At 40.5% G+C, this 15,317-nt stretch overlaps 1 protein-coding gene across 1 annotated transcript; it reads left to right on the top strand.

The window, feature by feature from the left end:
- The first annotated feature begins 6,981 nt into the window (after positions 1–6,981).
- On the top strand, positions 6,982–13,018 carry LOC104926349 (G-protein coupled receptor 26). Its single transcript, XM_010740226.3, has 3 exons — positions 6,982–8,392; positions 9,023–9,136; positions 12,364–13,018. The coding sequence occupies exons 1-3, from the start codon at positions 7,725–7,727 to the stop codon at positions 12,590–12,592; spliced, it is 1,011 nt and encodes a 336-aa protein (XP_010738528.1). The 5' UTR covers positions 6,982–7,724; the 3' UTR covers positions 12,593–13,018.
- The last annotated feature ends 2,299 nt before the right edge of the window (positions 13,019–15,317 follow it).

Genomic DNA, 15,317 nt, shown 5'->3' with positions numbered 1-15,317 from the left:
ATTTTTTATTTTTTTTTTAATGTCAGAGAGGCAAGACAAGTGCCCTTGGATCCTCAGTGCACACGGCTTTATTCCTAGATGCTCCTGCACCTTGATTTATCTTCTCAGTGACATACTATGCTGTGATACGATGCAGCGAAAGGAGGCACGTGATGCTTGTATTTTACGAGCACACTCACACACACACACACACAATGCACTCTGATCTATATGTCTAGTTTTTGCAGTGATGCCCAAACACACACACACACATACACAAAACATATTTTCTTTAGTGCACCAAAGTGTACCAAAATACTCTTGTTTGCCATTTTAAAATAAAACTAATATTACTTGAGAATGATGATGAGCTTGAAGGCTTGAATGCTGGACTATTTTAGCTTGAAATCTGCATGTATATGGAAGCGCTTATTTGTTTTCTTGCAGAGTTAGAGGAAAATCAATACCACTCTTAGAGCTATAGAGCCAAGAGGTGATTAGCTCAGCTTACCTGAGCACAAAGACCGGAGGTAAGGGGGGACAGCTAACATGGCTGTTTTCAAAGTTCAAGAATATGCCTTTCCAGCACCTGGTAAGCTCACTCAGTTACAAAATGTATCTTGTTTGTGTAATCCAGTGTAAAGGGATCAATGTTAATTTATGTACTGTATCTAACTACTGTTTCTTGATGAGCAACAGTTATAAACTGTCTCTTCTAAGGCTTGTTGTCCCTGTGAGGCTGCCAGGCAACCGGCGGAGATTTCTATTTGTGTCAGATGAACTAGTGAAATACAAGATGCTAATTACTGAGCTTTGGTACACAGGTTTTTGAACTTGCAGAGCTAGGCTAGTTGTTCCCACCTGTTTCTACTTTTTATGCTAAGCTAGGCATCTCAGTTCAAGGCAATAAAGCAAATAAAGAGCCCAAATGAAACCGAGACTGCCATATTCCAATTAATCTGGAATCTAATTAAAAATCTCACTGACATTTGACGACATCACTAATAACTAAAAATCCTCTCTTCCTCAGATGAGCTTTTTTTTTTTAAACAGTATGTCATGTGGCTTAGTTCATATGTTTAAGAATGTATTTAAATACCAATCTATAAACAATCAAACAGTTTTAAAAAAAAATCATCCTTTTTTTTTTGCCAAATTGGTTTTCACATACATTGAACAGCATTTCCCATAAGCCCTAGATGTCAGTAAGTCAGCTATAGTAGTTTTTTTTTCTGTTGTATCAAACCAACAAAGTAAGTGCTGCTGAACTTCCTTAAAATCATAGAAGGTGCAACATTCTGCATGAGAGATTGCATGAGTTACGGAAGCAACAGAGGCTAGACCCAACATGTAATGAGCTTGGATATCTATAAGTGGATTTTCCAACATATCAAACTATTCCCTGAGGGATACTGATGAGTCTGTAACGCTGCATGCACACATTTAAATGTACCGTTAACAGATATCTACAAACAGTTGAATTAATGGTTTTCTTATTTATTTATATTACTGTTCAGTCAGTATATTGTTGTGAAGTAGTATCATTAGTATTTTTGTATCTCTGTTTTTGTGTAATACATTTGTAATAACTTCTCCTCCTCTCTCCTTCCTTGTTTTTTGGATGTCTACTTTTACTGTCTATGAGGCAGTTTTCAGTTCTAGTTTATTGTTTCCTAGCTTTAGGCATCAGAACAGTTAATATTGACAAACACTGATTACATGGTCACAAAATTAATTTTCCCTCCCAAGGGGGAATTTCCACTCTCACATATGTTTGCTGATCGACACTTTGATGACTCACTTTGTGTCGGACACGAGGTGGAATAAACAATTCATACTCACCACCATAATAAGAAATTATGGATATTCTGTCATGCATATGAGATATATAGTGAAAACAGCAGAATTCTAAAGAAACATGTGGATTCCTCTTTATTGGGGTCAAACAGAGATCAAAGTTCAAAGATTTTTAGTGTGTCGCTCCAGGCTATGTATCTCGATGGCGCTCTAATTATTTATCAGATCTGCTCTTGATCTCGGAAAGTAGGCACACAGCGGTTCTATTACAAAGCAGGATTGCTTTCCCCTTCATATTTCTGCGACATGATGTATTTGAATCACAAACTGATTAAACTGCTGTCCGGAAGAAAAGACTCTCCACCGTGGAGGAGAAATCTAATCATGTGCAATGGCATTAGAAAAAGAATTTGTGCATTTCAATACATTAAAAGCTTGCGCTCTAGAAACACAAGACAAAACCAAATCCTCTGGTGCATGTTTATCTGGATGTTACTGAATCCAAACCTGCAGTTTCACAGCAAGTCTGACACTTGGTGCTTTGCTTGAGAATTGCTAATAAGAAGATCAATACGTTACAAATTGCTTGCTTTCGCTGTTTGATGTAGCGCGGGCTTCAAAGAACAGCTGATAATGACACTGTGAACTCATCTGTGAAATAAAGAGATGAAAGCCTCATATTTGAGTTGCTCTATGACCTGGATTGACACCTCCAGGAGTGAATGTGCACAAAAAAAACATCTGTCTTTTATTTTTTAATGTGGCGAAAATCCCACTGGTAACAAACTCACTGGCCCCTTTTCTCTTCTCGTCAACATTAGCACAAAAAATAAATAAATAAAAAATACAGCTCATTCCAGCTTTGTAAGGTTCAACAGTTTTACATAATTATCACATAAATCTGACTTCATCCAACAGAAGCTGAACAGCAAATATTTGCAGAAAACTGCACAGCTACACATAATAATTCCAGCTCAGTGTTTTATGATCCAAATGTTAACAAGGAGGCTAAAAGCAATTTGTCAGCACCTACTGTAAAACAGTAACATCTCACACTCTTTGTACCTGTGACAGTTGCCCATTTGCAGCCTTGAGCTTGTTGTCACACTGCCAAAACCTTCCTGGACCCTTAATGAAAATAAGCTTGTACACCATAGTCCAGTGCCTGTATTAACAGTGTTCTGATTATAAATTGCTGATGGCGAGCTCCGGTGCTCGGTGCTGGGTTTCCTCGACATCACCACAGCTAATGTGAAAAGACAGGGGGCCTTAGATTGTTCAGGAGGGTTTTGGTGGTGCACTGCCCAGCCAGGCATACAGATTGGGAACGTGGACTAAAGCCTCTTATGAGGGAGGCTTTCTAACATTCATAAACAGAGTGTTATGTTACTACATTATTGGATTATTGTTTCTGATGCATTAACTTAGGCAGCATTTTTAATGTCGTAGCTGATGGAGGCACAGTTAATCTTAAGTACTTCTGGATCACAATGCATCAACAATGTATTACAATATATATGTCTTTTATGCAAAGTCTTTATCTACAATGTAACTTTGGCTGTCAAATAAATGAAGTGGAAGTGAAATAAAAAGGAAATACTACCCCGGTAAGTGGGCTTATGTTTAAACAATGCCATGGGCCCAATATAGTTATGGGCAAGTTGATTCTTTTTGCAGAATTGGTTCCTTCGAGTTGATACTTGTTGCAAAATATGGCATCATAAAAAGGCCCAACAGTAATATACAAAAGAGAAAAGGCTGTCTGACAGCAAGGTAAAGTGAAATTGCCCGCTGCTGACTAACGTAACTAAAAATAATGGACAGTGTAAGCATGATTTCACCTACAGATTTCTGAAGAGTGGGTGATGAAAAAGAGTGAAGATGTGAATCATCAGCGGACCCAAAGGTGGGCTGAATGATGCCTGGGTACAAAGAAGCCATCTGTACCTACCTGTCATAAAAGTGCCCATGCTGTTAATTCTACACACCGTTGAGCCTTAATATAATTTATAGGGGTGAGTTATATAAAAAATTCGGACTCAGTACAGTTGTAATAAATGAGGAAATAGTGAGCAAATCAGTTTATTGTACCAGGCTATAGACATGTTTATTTTTGTTGTGAACTTTTTAATATGGGCACTTGTGGAGGTTCATATGTACTGCAGTTTTAGGCACTTCAGCACTGGCTTTACTTCACAGAGCTTGGCGCTTGCTGGAAACAGCGGAAAACAGCTCTGTCCAAAGGAAATCCTCACTAATTAGTTGTATTTATTTTCTTTAATCCGTACAAATGAGAGGTTACAGGTACATGACATTTGTCAAATTGTTTTTTTACCTAATACCAGTTTCACAAAATCATCCAGTGATTCAGAAGTTTCTTGGCAACTTTTTTTTTTTTAAACACATAAGTTGTCATACCAAACTCTGCTCAGTATCAAACAGGTTACAACGATGACTAAGCCAGGGGTGACAAGCAGCTGGCATGTCAGCATTATCGTTAGCAGTGTCAACACCTTCCCCTCGCCTTCACTTGCAGTTTGGCATTTCCACTCTGTTTGTATAAAGCTTCTTGTCAGAGTGAGTTTCCCTCCTGTCTTCACCTGTGAGACCTTTATGAGCCATGAGACTGCTGTGGTACCAGTCAGCTCATACAGTATGTATGCGCTCTCCTGAGTTACATAAGTCTTGATTTTTTTTATTTTTTTTTACAAGTTTTGTCAAAAAATTTACGTCAAATTCTGAAACTTTCTGAAAGTAAGTTCCCCTCAACTCAATATAGAAATCCTGCGTCACTAGGTGACACATGTTCGAGATATGTGACAAGGTTATATTCAAAATGTGAGTCTGCAAAAACGTACAAGGAGTGAAAGCATACATCTAGCTTTAAAATTTACGCCAGCCTGCCAGTCCGAGGGAAGTCAAGTGTGGAATTGGACCTGGCAGCGGATTCAAATCCACACTGTCACAGCAAAAAGGAGGAGTGCTGCAGGCTCTCTCTCTCTCGTCCTGCCGTCTCACACAGTCAAGTCCTGCAGTTGTTGAGCCTTCTGACAAGAGGTATTATCTTCAAAGTGCACATATGCAGACTTGAGATGTCTTGACTTGTCTCAAACACAGTAAACATGAAAGATTCGCCCCTCAAAAAAATCACATTTTATGCGATGTGAAATCCATCTTTACGAGTCTAAGATAAAAATCAGTAATGATAGCAGTAATAGACAAGGAGTGATAGTATTAGAGTCTTTTACTTGGGATTTAAATGTAGCCTGAGGCATGCCCACTGCAAACGCTGTAAGAATGGCATGCAGGGTACATTCATTTAGAACAAACTGCTGAACTTAAGTCAACTAGTGCTTAAAGAACAATTTTGGTTATCGATTATCTGTCAAATTGTGATAACTTGCTGTTTTGTTCTGTTTTATATCTTTCCAAATATCTTTTGGGGGTTTGGGTGAACAAAACAAAACATATGTGATCATTTTTCACCAACGTTATACATTTTTATAAACAATGAATTGATGAATTCCCACCAAAAAAATAGTGTTAATTTCAGCCCTACACTCAACAATATTACACACTGAAACATGCTGTCACACATACATGCACAAACTTTCACATTGGCTTTTTTATTCAAGATCTAAACGGTCTCAAAGCTTAATAAACCCTCCGTAACTCATCCGTGTCTTATGATAGGGGATAATGACTTTAACCTGGACTGACTTCATCAATGTTTACATCGTAATAATATGCAGGTGTCCTCAGTCTTTTGTGTGATTATTGTGTCTCTATGAGGCATGATTAATCTGTGAGACGTACTCTACCAACATCAGACAAATGAGGTGCTGTGCTGTATTCATTCAAGGTGATATTACCTGAAGTCAGGAGATGTGACCACCTGTCATTTACATCCGCATTAACATAATAAAGCCTCTTTCAGGTGTAATGATAGGAAAACAGCATACATATTTATCAAAAGCTATTTCCATGCACGCCTGTTTGATGTGGCATGAGGCTTAATGGGGTTTTGTTTTGACTGATACAGCAAAAATCTTTTTCTTTTAAGAAAATTAGCCGCAAAATCAATCCTCAAGTACAATCCTCTTGTAGGTGCACATCTATCATCACTCAAACCTCTCAAAGCTGTATTTTTAGAATGGCTTTTTTTTCCCCACAGACATTATCATTGTCTGTGGAGCTGGCATTTAATTATGAAAAGAATAATTAAAGCGGGTGCCTCCAAAAAAAGCTGCACCTGTGCCTGAGATCAACTGGTGGCTCTGTGCTGATAAGGCCTCTGAACTGACAGGAGAGAAAGCTGCACAAGCAGTTGCATGACAGTGCTCGAGTGTGCCTTTCTCCAAGGGCTGATTGCACCATCTCACGTGAAAGTATAATGCTGGAAATGCATCCATCATGGCCATGGTGCTTTACTCCGGGCCAAGATTGAGCTGCATTTCAGCTTAATAACACCCAGCAGCTGGCAGGGTTGTCTGTCCTTCCCCTGCAGCCGCCTTCTCTTTGCATCAAGAGCAAACATCAGCCCATATACTCCACAGACAGCATGTGCAGGATGGCATTTACATGTGCCTCACTTTCAAGACAGATCTCCTTTTTTTCTGCTCCTCATCATCATGTTCACCTCTTGCCACCATGTAAGGAATGAAGAGAACACGGTGGTTTGCCTAATATCACATCTCCACAGTCAAATACCATGAGCATGTGTGTTGCAGTAACAATAACTCTTTCCGCCCCCACACACACCCCTCTTCCCCTTATTGCAACCACAACCACCACCTCACCCTGCTCCAGCAGCCTTCAGTGCATGGCTCACGTGCCGCGGCACACTCGGATGAGTCCCACGCTTCAGAGGAAAAATCCTCTCCACACTCAGGTCCAGAGGGGCAGCACACAGTGTGTGGGGGCGTCATCCAGACTTCTAGGGGAATGGAAGATGTTGCTCCTTATCAATCTGATGAAGCATTTGTAAAGATGTTCTGAATAAGGCAGGAAAGGGAGAAGGGATGCCGCTGGAATGCAAGTTGATGCTTCAAAGCAATGATCAGCCAGCTTAACATGACATCATTTGTCTTTTAAGTGAGCCAGAATGGGATAAAAGAATGACTTTGCAATTTTCCAAGCTGTTTAAAAAATTCATCATGGGCTTCTTAACAGGATACTGTGTGCACTCTTTTGTGCAGTGTGTAACAGCTGAATATAATGCCTGTATTGCATCATGACACTGCTGCCTTCTTAACCAGGTCTCTCTTGAAAAGAACTTTAAAGACATTGTTCCAAGTAACAAAAAAAAAGAGCAACCAGAACCATGATACACACATCAGATGCCTCATTTATTTATTTATTTATTTATCTGTTAGACATTTTTTTTTCTGCAAGCACAAGTTTGGATCATGTGAAAGGGAAGAAACTCTCCAGGGAATCAATGCGATTTTCTTTTTCTTTTTCTTTCTAGCAGGAATCCCCACTTAACTGTTATCACTGTTCTTGTCTTTTACTGTTTCTCAGAGGAGACGGGGAGAGAGAGATCAAGTAGCCCACACACTGTGCAGTGTGTGCGGAGCGGTGATGCCTCGAGAGCGCATCACAGGACGACAAAACCCCACCGCAAGACGCAGTGCCAGAATAGAGCAGCTTTGGCAGGAGAGCTGCTTTCGTGTAGTTTATAGGGCAAAAAAATAAAGAGGAGGGGGGGAGATCGTCCCTACGAATCCCCGGACATACTTGTTATCATGCCGGAATTCTCCTGATCATCTTTGCTGGCTCGCGTACAGAGACAATGTAGTGGAGAGACAGAGGGGGGATCTCCACCGGTGGAGAGATCTGGGGATGCATGGACACGGTTATGGGTGATTAATGCCATTTTGCAGCTGCAATACAAGACTGGATATGCACACAAAAAGTGGGGATAAGTGAGTTTCGGGGCCCACAGGATGGACACTGCGGAGGTAATTCTCTCTGTGTTGGTGGTTGTGATTATTATAGTGTCGTTGCTGTCCAACATCCTGGTGCTGATCTGCTTTCTGTACAATCCGGAGATCCGCAAGCAGGTCCCAGGTCTGTTCAACCTCAACCTCACCTTCTGCAACTTGTTGCTGACCGTATCCAACATGCCGCTCACTTTGGTGGGACTTGTCAGCAAGGCTCAGCCCGGAGGAGACGGTTTCTGTCAGATCGTTGGCTTCTTGGAGACATTCCTGTCCACCAACTCGATGCTGAGCATGGCGGCGCTGAGCATCGACAGGTGGATCGCGGTGGTGTTCCCCCTGAGGTACCACTCCAAAATGCGCCATAAAGACGCCGCTTTTGTGCTCGGCTACACGTGGGCGCACTCCATGTCCTTCTCCACGGTGGCCACCAGCCTCTCCTGGGTGGGATATCACCGGCTTTACGCGTCCTGCACCCTGTCCAACCCGAGGGCGAGCAGTCGGACCCAGTTTGTTATCTTCACCGTCTTTTTCCACTCCTTCACCTTTCTCCTGTCTTTTATAGTGCTGTGTGTCACATACCTCAAAGTGCTTAAAGTGGCAAGGTTTCACTGTAAGAGGATCGACGTTATTACAATGCAAACTTTGGTGCTGCTGGTGGATATACACCCCAGGTGAGCCTACTTTTAACTGATTCTTCCTGTTTGTATTGCTCCTGCATCACACACACACACCTTTAATTACTCTATAGCAAGCTGCAAGGTAGATATGGAAAACAAATTTCAAGATTGTTCAGTTAGGAGAGAGAAAAAAGGACAAAGTGTTCAAATCAAACCTCTGATCTGAAAGAGGAAGATGTGAGCATCCTTCCTTTTCATAGTGACGTTAAAGAAATGACACTGTTCTGTATATGTGGACCCTTAATGATGCATCTTTACACTGACATTTGAATTGTGTCCTCAGTATTCAGTGGGGATGAAAAATCTGAGTCTATTGAAATGTCATCCGGAGTGATTGCTTTACTCTGCCTCCATATATAATAGCTATAAGCCATTATACACTCACTGTGTGTGTGCATGTGTGCTCAGGTTGTAATTGTTGAAGTGGGGCATCCTCACTCTGTGAGGAGTCTTGATGATAAATCTATTATTTCACATCAGCTCAGCCTTGTCTAGCTCCTCCTGTGTTATCCCCCTGCACAACAGAGGTACATCCACTCCTTGTTGTCTTCTATGACACTCTGTGGTCTCCCCCCTGAGTGCGTCCCACTGATTATAAAACTGCACGACTCTCTGTGTCTCCAGTGTTCGCCAGCGTTGCCTGGAAGAGCAGAAGAGGCGACGACAGAGAGCGACGAGGAAGATCAGCACCTTCATCGGCACCTTCATGCTCTGCTTTGCTCCCTATGTGATCACAAGGTGAGTGTATAGGAGAGAGAGACCCTGCAAGAGGAGGAGGAGGGGGGGAGAGGGAGAGAGAGGGAATACACTGCGGCGTATATGCAGTGTTTTGCTGGTATCCCCGAAATCTCCCTCCTTTGCTGTCAGCTCACCCCCCTCCTCCACCACCACCACCACCACCAGCAGCAGAAGCACCTCCTCTCTGCTTCCTCTCCACGCCTGGGCCGGAGTTGGAAGATGAGATTGGCTGACCTTGTGATAAGTAATATGCCTCTGCTCTGCTGTTGCTGCTGCATTAGCACTTTTTTTTTTCTGCACAAGTTCGTCGGGTGCATCAGTTAGTCAGGTAGAATCCACTCGCGTCAATCAGTGGACGGAGAGGAGTGAAACAAATAGGTGACAGTGTGTGAGTGGGACATGTGAGGAGGAAGTTTTATTTGTACAAGTTCAGATCATACATGAGAATATCAGAAAAATATGCAGGAAGAGAAAAGATACCCAAGAATAGCTCACTCATCACTTCCAAACACACAAAAACAAAATAAGAAGTAAACATCCTCTGTAAGATTTCCCCCATAGTTACAATAAAAATGTTGTATTTTTATTTTTTATATAACATCTCACCTTTTTTTTACCTTCACAGTTTTTCGTTGTGCTTGTTCTTTGAAGAAACATTCCTGTTTTTTTTCCGGTGATTAAGTAACAGGGACACTGTTTCTGGGAGAAGATGTTGCTGTTGTCGTGAGCGCCTCAAAATAAATTCACCTCCATTGCATTTGGGTTGGAGGCTTTAATTCTGAGAGACAGTATGACCTATCTCAAAACATGAACACATAAAGCTCAAATTATCTGCATGGCTGTGCAATTGTGTGTATCGTGTGTGTAAGTTGGTGAGCGGGCTGAGTCAGAAAATATCTGTAACACAAACACATACTCATACTTACTTTACTGTAGGTGGACACTGTTCTCCTGCACTAACGCCATACAGTGTGCAGATATTATTTGCCACAGTTTACCATTTTAGCAATTAGTATACAAAAAACAAAGCATACAAACAGAAAGTTATACAATCTGTGCGACGTCAGGCATCTATAAATCTAGATATAAAGAAAAATGCCTTTTTTTATGATTGATTCCTTATTCTGTTGCATTGTTTCCCAACATCTTTCTGGTGCAGTTTCACCACAATCTATTTTAAAGCCACTGGAAAAGTCCACAACAGCTCTGTATGTGTTCTAACTCTACAATTTAGGGTCTTACATACAGAATAGTTAGCATTTACAAACAAGTTTCAACTGTTTGTTGACTTTCCTGAGGTTTGACTTGGTCGTGGTTATTCACACTTCATTTAAAAGCGACAAACAAAATAAAACTCACACAAACCATCTACGTCTACGTCTTTCCGCTGTTCCAACAATCACCAACTTGATCAAACCAGGTCAATATGAATCCTCTATTACCTGAAATATTATAATATACTGGTAAAAATATGTTTTTTTGTCAAAGGAGTCTGGACTGGTGGCTTTAGAGAGAGATGACATAATGGCTTCAGTTTCCTATTAGAAAGGACTCTGACAGCAAAGTAAAGCAGTGAGATTATTCTAAATATAGCACGCACTTAAACTCATTTGTTTAGATGACTAAAATAGGTTTTGCTGCTCTGCTGTCCACAGCAGTACATTGTGTAGCTTCTGTGCTGGTACTGATGAGGGGGATGTCACACCTGCACAGCCTTGAGAAATGGTCTAAACAGCAAAACAGCCTTGAGAAATGGTCTAAGCAGCAAAACGAGTTATTTTTGAACTCGGTTTTCCAAAAGTTAGGAACGTTTATTTTCGCTCAAATGTTTTGTGGGTGCTGGTGGCTGTTTTAAGAGATACATTTCCAGAAACTTTAACTATTTTTCAGCTGTGAGCAGCTGCTGTTTCCTTTGTGCGCTGAATTGTGGAAGAATAGTCTGTCAAAAATCGACTGCAGTTAGTTCGTTAGTTTAATTTAGTTTTCTTTTGTTTTTGTAATGTGGGTGAACCGAACCTTTAAGATAAGATGTCGGGGTGATGACGATGAAGATTAATGTCTGGTAGGATATGAAATGATCCATTCATTTTATGTTAAATATCGCCAATTAATCTATTTAATTAAAAAAAATAAAAAAATTGGAGAAAGTTGAACTTTGATATTGAGCTTTTCATGCGCTCGGACAGCGAGCACTGACAATTTGTTATCAGTAAACGGTCAGTAATGAATGACCACAGCATCACTGTACGTGCCCTCATTCTGCAAATGGCAGTTTACTAATTACAATCTGAATATATTACACTAAACGCTCCTCTGGTGCTCATTTGTTGCCGGGGTCATCACGTGTATGGTGAAAGCCCCTGCTGTGTGGTGTGGCAGCTGGCTTAACCTCTTGCTGTGGAGTGTATGGGGAAAATGCCAGTGATGGCTACTAGCCCATGTAAGGCCACTGTTAATGTGCTGACAGAGCTTGATTGTGGACAGAGTAATCACATAGAGTGCGAGAGAAGAGGATCAGCAAATTTTCTTTTAATACCTTTTATGACACCACGTACGGCGACATCTTTTTTTTTTTTTCACTTGATAAAAATGAGCATGAAAGCACCAGTTTTCTTTTTTTACGAGCATGACTGAGATCAGCTAGTTCGAGAGGCAGACAACAGGCAAGCCTGTAAAGCTAATTAGGCGGCCCTTTTAAAAATCAAAGTATTTTTTTTTTCTCCACAGACTGGAAGAGCTCACCGTCCTCTGTCCTTTAAGATTCTCTGCTTAGCCCCTCAGTGTAACACTGTATTAAACACAATTCAAAGTTAATTGGCTTGTTTCCAGACACTCAATACTGCTTAGACAGGTCTGTTTTATGCTCCTGGTGGCTCTGCCTTTTCTCACATGAGATGCTGCTGGCTGCAAGCGAGAAATGAAATGAAAAGTAGCCTTACGTTGTTAATCCACACGAGGGAAATCCCATATGTAATTTCATTTGACAGTTGCCTTACTTGTGTTTGATTGCACACAATAACAGAATAAGTTCTTACTTGGATGATACTATGCAGAAACAAACGTTGGTTCTTTGCATGATTACAGTATGATTCAAAAATATGTAGGCAAAAATATCTAAATGTCAATTTCTGCACAATAAACCGAGGGCATGCATGTCTTTTCCAGCACGATGACTTGCCTTTCCACTGCTCTCTTTCTCACCGCCCTCTCTTTATGCTTGCCTGCAGGATCGTGGAGTTATTTCCAGCGGTGCCTATCAACCCCCATTGGGGAATTGTCTCCAAGTGCTTAACTTACAGCAAGGCAGCCTGCGACCCCTTCGTGTACTCCCTGCTTCGACACCAGTACAAGAAGACATGCACTGACATCATGAACAGGCTGCTGAAACGTAGCTCCTTGAACGCGTCGGGACGCAGGCACGACAACCAAGGCAACAGCCTACCGACGGCCGAGTGACAGGGAGCGGACTGATGGGATACAGTCTGAGGGTTGACCTGGCAGCTGTCAGGGAAATATGAAGATTTATTGTTGACAAAGAAGGCAACAAATGTTAGTTGTTTCCGGTTCACATCTGCTTGAATTTGGTCTGACATGCTTGAGAAAAAAAAGAAAAAAGAAAAAAGAAGAAAGTAAGTCACGACAGACAAGGGCAAACCCCTGCACAGTAATACCACTGTGCTTGCATACTGAGTTCCCAGAACAGCGGATCAGTGCAGTGAACTTGTTGTGAGGACAGTAAGCAACGGCAGATTTCACATCCACCTGGAGAGACAGATGTGCTCGCCCAAGAAGAACGGCCAGTACATAGCCTCGTGATTTTAACTAGGGTAGCTTTCAGTCTGATATAAAAGTCATTTTGCAGAATATCTGTTTGTTTTTGACATTATTGTACTATATATTCATATTATCTTTAAAAAAAAAAAAAAAAAAAAGGATATAGAATGGCTGTATGTCTGTTTTAGTCTGTGACAAGTTGATACATTCATACTGTATGTAGCACTGAAAACTAGCCTAACCAAAACTTGATACATAACCAAGTCCCCTAATTTGTATTACAGATGACCAGACAGTTCGGCTCAGGTTATATCAGACTTGATTGGGTAAAATACAACTGTAATACATTGCCTTGTACTGTAAGGGCCAATGAAGGAAGAAAACAAGTGAGTAAGATGTTGTGCTCTCTATCGTTTGTGCTCTCAGCAGCTATTTTGAAGGACTCACTGACCCGACCACGCAGAGTTTTGATGGGAAAAAATGGGCCTTCAAACCAGCTGCCTTTGCTCTCATGACTGACATGTGCCCCTCAGGTTGTTTAGTCAAGTGGAGCGTGAGTGACTGTACTCAGAAAGGAGTAACCCGCAGAGAAGAAGACTTTATTTTCCCTTTCTTAGCAGAGCGATCACATTAAACTAATGACGTTGTTTGATATTTAATAGCCATAATACGGTTGCAAGGATACAAACAATTCTTAGAACAAAGCAGCTCTGGAAGCAGAAATAATCTTTTCAGTCAGTGCTGAAGCTAAAGAATAGTCTTTGCTTTCTGTTCCTAAGATATAACACAAGACTCCTTTGCAGTTTATTGAACACGCTAATACTATTTATAACGCTACTTAGACTCATCATGCTCTGAATCGAGATTAATTGCTTGTTTCTGGACACAAAAACAACATGTCTGAACTATGATCATAGCAGCTTTGCATTCTATAGTATGACTACTAAGAATTTAAAAGCCTCAGTGTGACCTAAGATTGCAGTACTGAATTTACTCACAGAAGGACCTGAGTGTAAGATTTCATAATTCAGGTGGACACCGCAAGACAGGTCTCAAATCGAGCAAAGCAATAGATGTTACACACATAGTGATATAATGTAAACAATTTTAAAACGCGTTTAAAATTTTTGGTAAGGCTTTGGCACATCACTGTGTAAAAACCTCAAATTATTTCACTTTTTGTTATTATTTGGTTTGGTCAATAAAGGATAAAACACCCAAATATATTTATATAATAGAAACCAGAACATTTTGACATTTAAGGAGCTGTAATGATTCAATTATAAGAAAATGTCTTGAAATATATTTATTAATTTTCTGATGAGTGGTTAATTTGTCAATTAAATAATCACTTCAGCTATTTAGTTTTGCACTCCCGGTACCCCAGTTTGTAGTGTAATTTGCTACACGCACACTTTATGTGCACTTTAGTTCACCTCCAGTTTTAATTAGTTTGTTTCCAGAGCAACTTTGCTTCCCAGAAATATTTGTCTAACTAAATCTCCATCTGCAAAGTGAAATGTATCCATGGAACTCAAGGTGTCATTCACAGTGTTTTTAAGAGAGATACTTGGCAACCAGTATATGTTTTTTAATGAGATGGATAGCTATAGAAAGACGGCAGTATCACCTTTTTCCTCTCACACTGAAGATACGTATACTGTATATTTATTTAGCTCCATTGCTTCTGCAGTATAGTGGTTTCCAGGCATTTCTTGAAAACAAGCCTAAGCCCAAGAGCCCTCTTGACTGACAAAGTGTTATCCGACCCACCACATGTTGTACCTATTATATCCCTTTTTTCTGTATCAGAAGACAGGCAGCTCTGTATCAGAGGGCTTTTGACTGGGCTCCACTTGTTATAGAGTTGACTTACTGTAGACAGAGGCGCTTCAGCACCTTAGTTCGTAAAACAGAGGATACAGAATAACACATATTGCAAAAGTTTACTTTATTACATCTGATATTTAGTTGCTGTTAAGTTGGTATTTTCGATGGATGGCTGTAGACTGTGTGTACAAGGGGCCAACAGGGAGATACTTTATGTATCTACAGTTAGTGCCAAAATTATCAGTGATGCCCAGTGAGCCAAATGTTAGTAGCTGCAGTTAATTTTCTGAAAACAGAGAAAATATTTATGGAATTAAGACATATTTGCTTTAATTTTGTGTCCATGAGTTTAAGGATTTATGGTTATACAGAGGAGAAATGGTCGTCTTGGATATATGATGCATTGTGCAGTACTGTATGACACTCCAAGACAACCGATGCCTTAAATTCTGTAAATTATGGTGGTTTAGAGTTTTCTGGGTATGTTGAACAATATAGATATAATCAATCATTGCCTTATTCACTTCTGTTAATTATCACATGAATCATCTGGACTTCTGTATTTCTGTACCCTAAT

The sequence above is a fragment of the Larimichthys crocea genome, chromosome XVI (genome assembly GCF_000972845.2).
Source record: "Larimichthys crocea isolate SSNF chromosome XVI, L_crocea_2.0, whole genome shotgun sequence".
In the NCBI taxonomy this organism is placed as follows: Eukaryota; Metazoa; Chordata; class Actinopteri; family Sciaenidae; genus Larimichthys; species Larimichthys crocea.
The sequence above is the reverse complement of the archived record's forward strand: the minus strand, read 5'-3'. Positions and strand labels throughout refer to the sequence as shown.